The following is a 13148-nucleotide window of genomic DNA, read 5'->3' as shown; positions in this document are numbered from 1 at the left end:
CCTTGCGCGTAGTAGACGCGTTTTGTTAGAGTGAACCAGGGGTCGGAAATTTTTATTTTTTTTTATTATTTTTTTTTTACGTTCTTTTTCGTTCTTTTGTTTATAATTTAATTTTTAATGGGACGTTTTAATAATGCAAAATTGTTTCCTAAATACATGATTCAGTCCTACGTAATGAGCATAAAAAAATTCAAAATATGGGGCTATTTCGGGGTTTTAAAAAAATACCGGTTCCGAGCCCTGGAGTGAACCTTCTGTACTACTATTATATATTCTGTGCCCTGGGGTAGAAGCTGCCGTGCATGGAGTGTATGTTTGTCAGTTTAAGCGAGTGGCCGATCGCCCACGCCGCCGGCTAAGTCGAAAACTGCCTGCGATACTTGTGCCGCTAATTTGTCTGCGTTCTGAAAAATACAAAATTGGTTAGGTATGCTGAGTATGTCATCAAATATTATGGCAAAAAATGTATGACACAATATAATATGACTTTTCATTCGTATGCGCAATGATGATTATGACACAAGTCGTTATGCGTATCAAATATATGACTTAAACTTGTATGCAATCCAATATGGACCCCTTTGATACGCATAACAACTGCAGCAGCGCGACATGTTTCATCCATCCTGAAGCACTTAAGGGTCGGTCCGTCTGTCACCGTTAAAACGTTCGTTTAGTTTTATGGAAAATTTCACAGTTCACCACTGAGTGTTTCATTTTATTTATTTCTTGCTTAGTGTGTACAAAAGGTCTTATGTATAAATCATTACATGTCTCAACACAACTCTGTGAGGGTATTGCAATACATTTAAGAGCTAAGAACTAAAGTACCTATACATAATAACATTGACTACGAGTATAATGGATTAAATACTTAGAATAGAAACAATAAATAAAGCCTTACAGAAAAAATTAAACTACAATTAACTAAACTAAAACTACTATAAAACTAAAAATCTAAATCTAAAATGGGCCCCCGTGGCATGGTGCTGAGGATGCTGGCAGCATTCCCTCGCTGGATCGCTATGCTCAAGCGTATAACATTAAATAACATTTAATAATATAATAACGTAACGTATTATTTAACGTAATAACATTTAATATACAAATGTAATAAGTTAGGCATGGAGTTGGGGAGCGATGCGGGGTGGGTTATTCGATTAGTTTTTAAAGATTAATTTAGTTTTATTAGTAGTACCTAAATTTCTTAGTTCTTAGGATTTTTAGTGATTGTTTTTTTTATGTCTGTGTAATTAGAAATGAAACGATGTGACGTAATATGATTAAAACTATTTTGTATGATAAAGAATTGAAGTTAGGCATTAGAAAATACATCATTTTGGCTGGTGCAACTGGCCCTAAGACCAGTATGCGTTAACAGAGCTCTGCCGCTCGTCGTGCGGCTTTACTTTGCTTGTAGAGATAAAGTTAGTTGAGATAGATTTTATACCTCTTGTGTATCAGCCTCAGCATATACCCTGACGACGTCCTCAGTACCAGAAGGTCGTACGAAGCACCTCCCACTCTTGTAGGTAGCCACTAGTTCGTCGATCCGGCTCTGGAGCCCTTCGGGTGCCGTGCAGCGCCGCTCGGCGTCCGCTGTTGATATCGCGTTGCGGTCCTGACAAAAATTAAAACAGAAATTTCGTTTCAAGATCTCATCCACATAGAACGTATCAGTCATTAGTAGTGATGTGTCGGCGAGAATATTCTCGTTATCGAGAATTCCTTCCCCTGGAAATTCTCAACAATTCTCGAGAAATTTCTCTTGGACGGAAATTTCTGAGAAAGTACATATAATCAAAACAATATCAAATTTCAAATTTTTTTTTTAATTATTACTGTAAGTGATTAATAACCATGCGTAAGGTATTCGAACCAATTGGACGATTCTAAAGGCCAACTTCTCTTTGTTCTCGAGAAATTTCTCGGGAACGTTCTCTATAGGAAACTTCTTTTAAATGTTATAATAAAATATACCTTAACACTATAGACACAAGGACTCACTTGCACTGTGACCTTCAGTTGCCGGCACGGGAGGTCCGTATAAGCCTCCATCCAGTCTTTGACGTTCTGTCCCCTTGCGCAAAGGACTGTTTCTACTAGGAAGAGGTCAGAAATGGCGTCGCCGACCGTTTCATTGGTCATGTCAATGAAGTTTAGGAGTAGTTGAGCTGCTTTTCGCTGTTCTGGTTCCCTGTAAAAAGTACACATGGTTATTTTTGTTATTGTATGCCTTCATAGGCACTAGGTCTTCGTACATTCGTCCGATATAATCAAAGGCCATTGTTAATACTACTGAATACAACCTCCTGAGACCCAGAAGCATTTGTTTTGTTTTTGAATTTGGAACCCTTAGTTACTCAACAAAAGTTCTAAATAGATTTTGGAATTTGTACAAAAATTTGTACGCGGGGTCTTAACACAATCTTTAACAAAAAGATCGTCTTCACAATTAGTTTAAGATACCGCGGCTACCTTAAACCTCTTAACCTTTTGGACGCCAATGACCGATATATCGGCACAGCAGGTCCAACGCCAAAGACCGATTAATCGGTCACAGACCACAGAGCAACATAGACCTACGTGCATTTGCATAAAGGTCAATTTCAGTTTTGACAATATCGGTGACGTGGCGTCCGAGTGACAGCTTTTGTGTTAGACACGGCGTCGATAAGATTAAATGACATCAGTACATGGGGCTGTACTTTATTATATGTGCCAAAATTGCTTACGTGCGTTTATTATAGATTCGTGCCTGAGACAGCGGTCAGATAGGACCAATTTCACGCTTTGAAGTTATATGTAATTAGTAGTCAGATAACAGTTTTTGTCCGGACAAAACCTTTTCACTTGAAATGATGAAGTTGAACTTACCCTTCTTGAGCGATGCGTCGTATCGTAGTCTTAGCCTTATCGCTGTATAGAACTGTGCCGTGTCCGTTGGCCTCGAAATACACTCCGATGTCATATGACTGCGCCGCGTGGTGGAGATGCTTTACACCTGTCTTCACACATGACACTGGTACTTTCTGGAATAAAGATAATAAAAAAGATAAGACGGTAAGTGAAAAGTGTTTTGTTTAGCAAGAAATAAATAGTTTAGAATTGATTTTCTGTGAATATCTGTTTCATTTGAATGCCTCACTGCATTGTAGTACAAGCTGTTTTTTTTTGTCAGTCAATGCTGGATTTGAAAGAATACAGCAATTTGTACACACATGGATGGAGGTGGAGGTGGTGTTACTGGAAATAAAAAGATGTGACTTTTGAACGTTTTCTTATGAATAAGAAAAGTCATATCAGATCCACAGGGCGGACACGCTTATACGTGAAAAATCACTTGCGGTTATATGTGTGAAAGGCACGACTGTAGACGCGGCACGCGTCATTGTGTAAGTTGCTTAAAATCAGTACTGAGCGGTCGGCAAAGGGTCGTCAATCTGGTGTCGCGGGGCGAGGTAATTCGAATCGGGACGGGGTGGTGCGTGGCCGTTCTCAATTTCAATTTATTTATTTCGCTTGAACATACACAGTTGTTATGGTTACATGTCATTGGGATGTTATAGGTACATAGTGTAGCTATTAAGTGTTACATGCATGTATGGTCTACCACAATATGGCATGCAAATTCTGTATGATAATACTATTACTTATTCTGTGCCAAATCTTTGGTGATGTATTTGGTGGACGCTCCGTTGGCGATTGCGGTCTGAACGAGACCAAGTTTCAAGTCGGTCGCTTCGCACGCCTTTAGCAGCTCTGTGAAGTAGCTCGCTAATAGAGTTGCGATCTTATTCGTCTTTACTTAAGGATTACTTTAGGACAAGACTTACCAGATCTTCTGTAATGTATTTGGTGGACGCTCCGTTGGCGTATGCGGTCTGAACAAGACCGAGCTTCAAGTCGGTCGCTTCGCACGCCTTGAGAAGTTCTGTCACGTAGCTCGCTAATAGAGTTGCGATCGTATTCGTCTTTACTTAAGGATTACTTTAGGACAAGACTTACCAGATCTTCTGTAATGTATTTAGTGGACGCTCCGTTGGCGTATGCGGTCTGAACAAGACCGAGCTTCAAGTCGGTCGCTTCGCACGCCTTGAGAAGTTCTGTCACGTAGCTCGCTAACAGAGTTGCGATTTTATCTCCGTCCAAGAGATGCATTTTATTACTGCAATCAAATAAATATCACAGTTAATAAATTATAAAAAAGCATAAAAAATACCCTTTTAAATGTAACATTTTATACGACGAAGCTTACTTTCTCGGAAGAAATAAAAAACAAATTTTACAAACAAGTTTTCTAAAATTAAACATTATATTATAGGGATCTTATGCCTTGGAGGGTCTTGTGGCCTGAATCGGAAACATAAACTGCCCATTGACACTTCACGTCAAAACGAGTGCTGCCCTCTACAGGTCACGTACGTTTTCTTATGCATTGTAGTTTCTGCCATCTTGTGGGCTACATTGGAAATTTAAACTTGACATTTGCACTTCGCGCCAATAAACAGGGCTCCTGAGCTACCCCCTACAGTTTATGCACGTATGCACGTACTCTATAAGGAAACTGCAAATTCAATTTTAGCCTCAACTACAATACGCTCCTTAATCTACTACGCTCCTAGTAACAGTGAGTACAGTTGCACCGAATTTATGAGGTACAGTGAGGTCACTGTACACTAGCTAATAGCTTGCAAGTACAATTGTACTCAGCTGTTTTTGCTGCTCTGTACCAGGGTTCCATACGATAGGAGAGATGTTTTAGCACATCCAAGCTACCTCTCCCGACGCACATATTTATCTGCCGTTTATGTATGAAAATGTGGACCTAATTTTGGGGTTTGGGGTCGGGAAAACTAGGTTATGAAATTACGCCTGGCTCCAGAATAATGGGGTCGGACTTTCGTAGACGAGATTGGTTCAACCTGAATAGACTTCGTACTGGTCACGGTCGATGGGCCTATTAAAACACCGCTGTGGGTGGGTGGATTTCCCGGCTTGCGGCTGCGGTGCGGAAGCCCAAACCATCCAGCACATAATCCAAGACTGCATAAAACACAGGTCTAGCTTTTAGTGCACCCGGTGACCCAAATTGTAAAAAATCAATAACATGGAGAACGAGATGGTTGATAAACGAAATCCAGTATATGTATGTATATATCCGAGTTACAGTCTAGCCAGGGCGTTAGGTATTTAGGTAAACTATTGGTACAGTCACCTACAATAATATCTTACATAACAAGCCACACAAAAATGTTATAATATTTCTTAAAATATAATATATTCGAATACAATAGTCTAATTCTAATGAGTTTCTCAAACGTATGAGAAGATACCGAAGCTGTTAAGGGCCCACTGACTATCAGTCCGCCGGACGATATCGGCCTGTCAGTTAGAACAAAAATATGAGTCCCGAACCACTGACAGGCCGATATCGTCAGTCAGTGGGCCCCTTTAGAATCAGAGGCTCGCTTATGAACACTCTATATTCTTTCTACACTCGCATCGAAGCTAATTTTCAATCTGATGGTATGTTAGATATTTCATGCCTTTGCTTAGGAAATTAATTATTATAAGTCAGCTTATCAACATTTATAGAAAAAATTAAATATCTTTTGTAAAGATTCCAGTGCTCTTACCGTTTCTGAGCAAAACTATGTTTTCAGCAGAATCAAAAGTATCCACTATCCACTGCCAACTATTCTCTTCAACGTGCACCAGGATTGCATAAAATGTAGAAGGCAAGCGTTAGCTTAACGAAAACAAGCTGCACTATTTAGGTGACCTATTTGTCTAGACTAGAACGAGATGACGGACAGAGGGAGACAAACATATTGCACTCGTGACCTACAAAATTATGTACTTCAAGTTGGTACCTATAGAGTTTAGTTCCGTTTTATATCCCAGATGCCTACTAATAAAATGGCAGGTTGATTATTAATTCATATAAGACCAGATATATTTAAGAAAGCCATAGGGACTTAAGTAGGTATCAACGATGAACGAAGTACAAATCAGGAGTGGTTCTAAGCTAACTTCCAAGATTTGACCCACACCAATGAGTATAATAAAAGCTTAGAACATTTTTAAATCCCCCAACGCAAATAAACAGATGAACCGATGTCGATAAAACATGACTAAGAACCACTGCTAAAAATCAGCTGTCAAATAAATAAAATAAAAAACTCATTTGGATGTCGAACATGATCAGTTCACACGTTTAAGAGCGACGGTGACGCAGACAGACACATACACACATTTCGGTGTAACTTATAACACCCCTCTTTTTGCGCCGAGGAGTAAAAATTGGGCACAATAATCATTGTATAAATTATAGGCGCACTAGTTCATGACAGTATAGGTGTTTATTCTGTGAAATCTAGGAGAATACTAAACAAAATCAGAACATAAAAAGGAACATAAAACTACAAAAAACAATACAATTCAAAAATATAGAAAAAGTATAAAAAGTAAACATGTAAAAAGGTGCATCGTCCACACATTGATTCACAATTTTTCCTACTGCCGAATTCGAATTTTATTTAATAGTACATTGTGCAACGTGCAATTGAAATATAGTACGAGAATCTATATTATATTCACGACAGCCGCAGGCTGGAGTGAATTAAAGCCTAGAGTAACAATATTATTACCCCCGAAGTTACACACAATGTTTTTTATCACACTTGCGATGAAAAACCTAAATTTTAAGCGAAATCATTCTTAAAAACGGTGACATTTCAAACATTCATCCGCCATTTTGAAAATTTTCATCGAAGGCACAGACCCATCGGCATTCAGCCACAATTGAAAATTGTGTAAAAATATTTGAAACAGCTATTAAATTAATCAAATTAAATATTTTAAAGCACAAACAAAAATAATAATTTATAAACATCAGTATTTTCAAAGTAAAACTCAGCTATACCTCCTACTTGGTTCGTAAGAAATTAGTGAGTTTAGTGACATAATAAAAAAAAAATCTATAGCTCACGAGTGAGTTATAGCTTTTTTTTCAGAATCCATAACTGCCGCGGAAACAATATAGTCCTTCCTTCAGTACACCTTCATGAAATAAGATTTTTTTCGAGCAAGTGTGATGAAAACAATATTTTAAAGCTAACCATTTGAGCATTCCCCACTGACTGCTAGATTTTGCTTCCGCGTTTACCAGGGCAGCATAAAGCAGAGGAGGTTGGGATTAAATGAGTGCACTAGGTCACCTGCTATAGAGGTTAAGGGTCAACAACACAAATATATATATATATCTGCCTGCTTCGTTGGGTTATTATTGCAGTTGATTGTACTAAGTTTATCCAGAAATATATAATGTATTTACCTAGTAAATTCCGGACAAAAGTCGATCAATACATTCTGGTTTTAGTAGTGGCCGAACAGGCTTTAGGTTACTTTTCGCTCATGTCGTCTCTGACATGGGTATATTTGGTATATCAGTGAATTCAGTATGATGTCCTGAATACAAATATATGAGATGACAAGCGCGAAAGTGGTGAGGGTAGTTAGTTGCTGTGATGTCATGAAGTCCGTAGTACAAAGCTTTTATTCTTTTTTTTTTAAACATACCATGTGATGTGGGAACTCAAATAAAAAGGCTTTGTGAGTAGATCACAAATATATATAACATACTGTAACATTTCCACTACTTGGTCTAACAAATTATTAGAAAACGTTCAAAAATTTCACAATCCACAGTTAATTTTGAACTGCTCTAAATTGAAAATGACTGAATGGATTATTATTTATTTATCAAAAAATAAGAAAAGTGCCGGATTACCGAGCGCCTACTGTATGTATGTACCTAAATCATAACGAAATGTTAAAATTATTTTAATTAAAATTAAGATGTTTCGTTAAAAGCGGCAATAAAAAAAGTGTTAGCTCGTTTCATGGACATGTTTTCATTACAAATTGTCTTTATAAAAGTACGACTAAAAAAATATTCCTGATTTTTTAGACAAAAGTGCAACGGGGTCAAAGTTCAAACGCAACCTAACCTCGGGTTTTCTTCCGCGTTTACCAGCACTGCAGAAACTATAGGATATGAACTGTGGAACAAAACGGAATTTGGTATAACGGAGATGCTAATTTGAAACAGACAATAGCATTGAAGCATTCCACGGCATCGTCTACATGTGTTCCATAGGAACATTTTCTGGAGTCATTTAGTACCTTTTTTTAGTAGGTAGACCAATAAGGAAGAAAATTAATGTTAAATTTAAAGTACCTAGGCCGCAAAATTTTCGCAAATGACTTATTTTGAGTATAAATGACGTATTTATGAAATGTTAAAATTGCTATTAAACTCGCAGTGTTAATAATATTATAATTATATAATTGTTTATTCTTCCGTGAACATATTTTCAAATACTTTTCTTAAAATAAAAATGTTAATATTGCAACGGGGTCAAAGTTCAAACGCAACCTGTAACTTTGCTCGCATTTTCTTCCGCGTTTACCAGGACTGCATAAACTGCAGGGGATGAGGGTCACAGCCCAAAACGGAACTAGGTACAACGGAGACAGATGCGGGTTTAAAAGAGACAACAATAGGCACAGTTCCACAATAACGAAGAGCATTTAAACATAAAATGTTTCGCATAATTCGCATGTTAGATTTTTTTATGGTGACATTGTCAAGTTAGTTTGAATATTTTTATGGTTAAATTGGCAATATAACAACAGGGAATATTACGCGAAACTCTGCATAGGGGGCGCCACTACCACAATCTGAGGGTCTATCGCGAAACAAGAAAATCGAGATTTCGTTATCTAACATCTCTGTCACTTGCATATTCGAGCGATAAAGAGGCAGATAGAGAAATTTCGGATTCGCGTTTCCCGGTATAGGTCCTCTGTAAACAAATCGCCTTGATGCATCAAATGTCATATTTTATTATCTCTGAAAACTTGTCCAAAACCTGTTATAGCGGCAACAGAAATACATCATCTGTTAAAAAATTTCAATTGTCTAGCTATCGCGGTTCATGAGATACAGCCTGACATAGACGGACAGTGGAGTCTTAGTAATAGGGTCCCGTTTTTACCCTTTGGAACCCTAAAAACATACAGAAAGCATCAGCAGTTAAGTCCAATCGGATCTACTCTAGAATGTTCTTCCGCGTTTACCAGGGCCGCATGAAATTCAAGATGTTGCCATACGAGGTATATAGGTCACCAGTTCATCTAGATATTCTAGATGCTATCTATTAGGCAGAGAAGAGATAGATATACTGCAGTAAGGGGGCGGTGCAATTTAATTATAAGTACTGTTTTTAACCCCTAAAGCAAAAATAGGTATAAGCATAGAGTAACTTATACTAGAGCGGTACTGTCATAGTAAATTTTGTAACCCCAGTAAATTCACTGCCATCTGTCGACACACTTAAAAACTAAAAGTGAACATTTATAAAAATACGATAGAATGTATTTAAATATAGATAAATGATTTTTTTTATTTGCATTAATTATTTTTATGATTTTGACCCATGTTCTTTCACTGATATGCGTTAAAATTGTTAAATAACAAACGAAACCGTCAACGCCATCTATACGACTGTAGGCCAAAACTAGTAGCGCCCTCTGAACGAGAATCAAATTTTCTTGATTTTCGAGGCACGTTTTTTCCTTAGACTGTATCCATCTATTACGGAGTTATATCTATCTTTGGTATAAGTTAGACGCTATGTGTGTGTCTGTCTGTGACACCACAGCTCTTAAACTGTTGAACCGATTTGAATGCAGTTTTTTTTTTCATTTGAAAGCAAGTTTTTTAGTGGTAGTTCCTTTACATCTTTTATCAAAACCGGGTCATCTTTTTCATTGTGTGAGGAGTTTTTTTTTCTTAATTTGAAAATCAATGTGATTATTTATAATTTAATTTTAAGTATTGCAAGATTTTTTTTTACATATATAACTGCGAGTTGCTCAAACAATAACGCTCCACCTCGTAAAGGTCTAAAACTTATTAGAATTATTGGGACATAACCTACTGGTCTATTTTGTATGCTGTTCTGGGCTAAATAATGCCTCTTCTTCTTCATACTACCCTAGTACACGCGGAAGCAAAAGCGAGCTGCAATATAGACTTGGTTTTTAGTGACATTATTATAAAAAAACAAAAAACCCGACTGCACACTAAAAAGAGGAAAACAAGCCCCACAAGTATATTGTTTAATCATATGCTAAAACCAAGCTATGGAATACCGTTTAAACAATATAATGCACTATGAAATGTGTTCGTAATCGATAGTTAAATAAATAAATAAAATGTATAAATGTTGATGGTAAGTATCGCAGGCGGGGACCAACAGAGGGTTACTTATAGTCATTTTGGTTGTTGGTTGTTAAGGGGCCGTAGTCGATTTTGGAGCAAAAATTTTAAATTGATAGATTTAGTCGTTGAAATTATACACGTTTTGTTACGTAATATCTAAATAACAAGTATTGGTTTTTATTAGCACGTCTTCTCATCTTGCCTTTTAATAATCAGGTCGCGAGCGTGCGTCACCGGTATTTTATAAAAAGAAGGGGTAGTTTTTAAAAATTCATCAAAAATTTATGGTGGTAAATTATACAAATTGATGTATAAGAATAGTTTCAGCAAATGTAGTAGATTGTTTAAGTATGAAAATTTTGTTGAAATTAAGTCGATTTTCAGAGAAATTGTCGCTTGTTTTGAAGTAATTTCTGGAGAAAATTGATTTCGTCTAACTTTCATTTACACTACTTCAAAGTCATAATAATAAAAATGTAGTTTGATAAACGTTAAGTACAGGATATGTGTAATACAAAATTACCATGTTTAGCCGTCCAAACTTTACGAAATTTACAAATAAGAGCGACAAAATCAGTGCTTTACGCGCGTTTACCTAAACGTCCATCAGAAAAGCCAACATTACTAATTTAGTGAGTCTGTTTTCAAAATATTGATCTGATAAAAGGTAAGATAAGAAGACGTGCTAATAGAAACCAGTACTTGCTATTTCAATTAGGTAACAAAAGGTGTACAATTTCACCGACTAAATCTATCAATTTTACATTTTTGCGACTAAAATCGACACCGGCCTCTTAAGTTCACTATTTAGCAGAATGTTACTTAGGTAGGTATTTTCGTTGGTGGCGGTCAAGTTGGTCCCCGCCTGCGATACTTACCATCAACATTTATAAATTATATTTAGTTAGTATTTAGAATAAGTTTTTATTTATTTAACTGTCGATTACGAACACATTTCATAGTGCATTATTATATTGTTTAAACGGTATTCAATAGCTTGGTTTTAGCATTTGATTAAACAATATTCTAGTGGGGCTTGTTTTCCTCTTTTTAGTGTGCAGTCGGGTTTTTTGTTTTTAGTGTAGGAAATAAAGGTAGTGGACCCCGCAGTAATTCCTCTGCCAGAAAAAACTTTACAGTATGATAAAGTATCAATAAATAAAGAGTATTGTATAAATTTCCAAAGAATAATAATAATAAGATTTAAGTAAATACCTAAAGTCTAAAATCGTTAATATTTTTTATAATAATTTTTTATTTATTTATAACTTTTTAGCTGTTTGTATCCTATGATACTCCCGTGATCAAGGCGAATCTAATAATACCTCATACATCAATTTTTTTCAAAGTGAAAGTAAAGAAAATATTATCTCTGTATCCCGTAGGACTTTCGGGATAAAATGTATCCTATGGCACTCCCGTGATCAAGACGAATCTAACGATACCTCGTACATCAAAATCCATCAAGCCGTTTAGGCTACAGGAAGCCACAAAGAAACAAACAGACATACATACATACACTCGAAAAACATTACCCTCCTCCTTTGGCAGTCGGGTAATAAAAGATGCCTGAATTCAAGTTGTTTTTTTTAGTAAACTTTTCTTGACTACTTGATTACGATTAGTTCTGACCTGTTACTAAAATTTTTGGAAAAAAAACCGGCCAAGTTCGGTTTATATTAGCTAACATGTAACAATTATAACGAGTCCGTAGTTGAGGAGTTAACCGTCAAACTGTCAGCTACATATAATAGGTTAAAGTTTTGCAATAGACAAGTATGAAACAAAAAGTTTAAATCAAATTTTGCAAACGTTCATAGTGACACAACAGAATTCATACTGCGCTCACTTTTTCTTCCGCGTTTACCAGGATTGCATAAAACCGAGGAGCACTATTCAAATTCAATACATAGCACCAAATGAAAACGAATGTTGTAGTATTGATTTTTCAATTTTACGCTAAAATCAACCGTATACCGTTTCAGATATGAGTGAATTTCAGTTTTCAGGCATATTCGTTTCGTAGCACATGAAAATGAAAGTTGTATTGAATATTCACCGTTTTGCTAAAAGCAACCTTGTACCGTTAACTCTAGGTACAATTTCAAATAAATACGTGACAGTGAAATTATAGCTACTATAAAATGGCACTAGATGGCAACTACACGTAACGTGCTATATTATTATTTTACGTTAGATGGCGTTTTAAGTAATTTTAGTACTTTGCCACACAATGCTTTCTATCTAGCTGTTATCCTACGTTTACCAGAATGACAAGAAATTAAGATGTATTTCCGTATATCCTAAGATATGTACTGTACCGGCCAATAATATATCACTATGTTTTTAAGGTATAACTTTTTTTAAATATTTGTGAGTGACTTCCACCTCACTGCTTTAGGTAGTCTAGTAGTATTCCTTTGAACGGGCGATGAGAAAAATTGGTCTCATGTAATGGTTTTTTCATAGAGGTTTTTTTAAATGTATTGTTTACTTCATTTTTTTTTACTAGAGGTTTTTTAGTAATATGCTGAGTATCCTATTGTAAGTGACAGTATTTCATTGCAATATTCATCATATACCTATTTGTATAAAATGACTAGTAAAATATGCAATCTACAAACTAACCTATATTGTTTACTCTACAAGCTCATACACAAAACACTCAAAGGTGATATATTATTGGCCGGTACTGTAGGCTTAGTCGTTGAAACCTTTAAATTTTAATTTTTTTAGCAACTTTAGCAGGTAAAATTTAAGATTAAACGTAACGTAAACCATTTTAGGTAAAAGGTATCTTTTAATATTCTCGTTTTGGTCAAACATCCCTACTCTGTCTTCATCTAGGAGACTA

General features: G+C 36.1%; 1 protein-coding gene across 2 annotated transcripts in view; it reads right to left on the bottom strand.

Moving 5' to 3' along the window:
• Nucleotides 1-249: 249 nt before the first annotated feature.
• The window catches only part of LOC134750717 (phosphoacetylglucosamine mutase), a 30056-nt gene continuing 17157 nt past the window's right edge, over nucleotides 250-13148 (bottom strand). For both annotated transcript variants that reach the window (XM_063685953.1, XM_063685954.1), the window contains 5 exons: nucleotides 4009-4168; nucleotides 2878-3032; nucleotides 2008-2197; nucleotides 1451-1621; nucleotides 250-404 (listed from right to left, as the gene is read on the bottom strand). In XM_063685953.1, coding sequence (XP_063542023.1) covers nucleotides 324-404; nucleotides 1451-1621; nucleotides 2008-2197; nucleotides 2878-3032; nucleotides 4009-4168 — 757 coding nt within the window. In that variant the 3' untranslated portion in view covers nucleotides 250-323. The remainder of the gene's footprint in view (nucleotides 405-1450; nucleotides 1622-2007; nucleotides 2198-2877; nucleotides 3033-4008; nucleotides 4169-13148) is intronic.

This window comes from Cydia strobilella, chromosome 20 (assembly GCF_947568885.1).
Source record: "Cydia strobilella chromosome 20, ilCydStro3.1, whole genome shotgun sequence".
NCBI lineage: Eukaryota > Metazoa > Arthropoda > Insecta > Lepidoptera > Tortricidae > Cydia > Cydia strobilella.
Note: the sequence above shows the minus strand (reverse complement) of the source record. Positions and strands in the feature narration are given on the sequence as shown.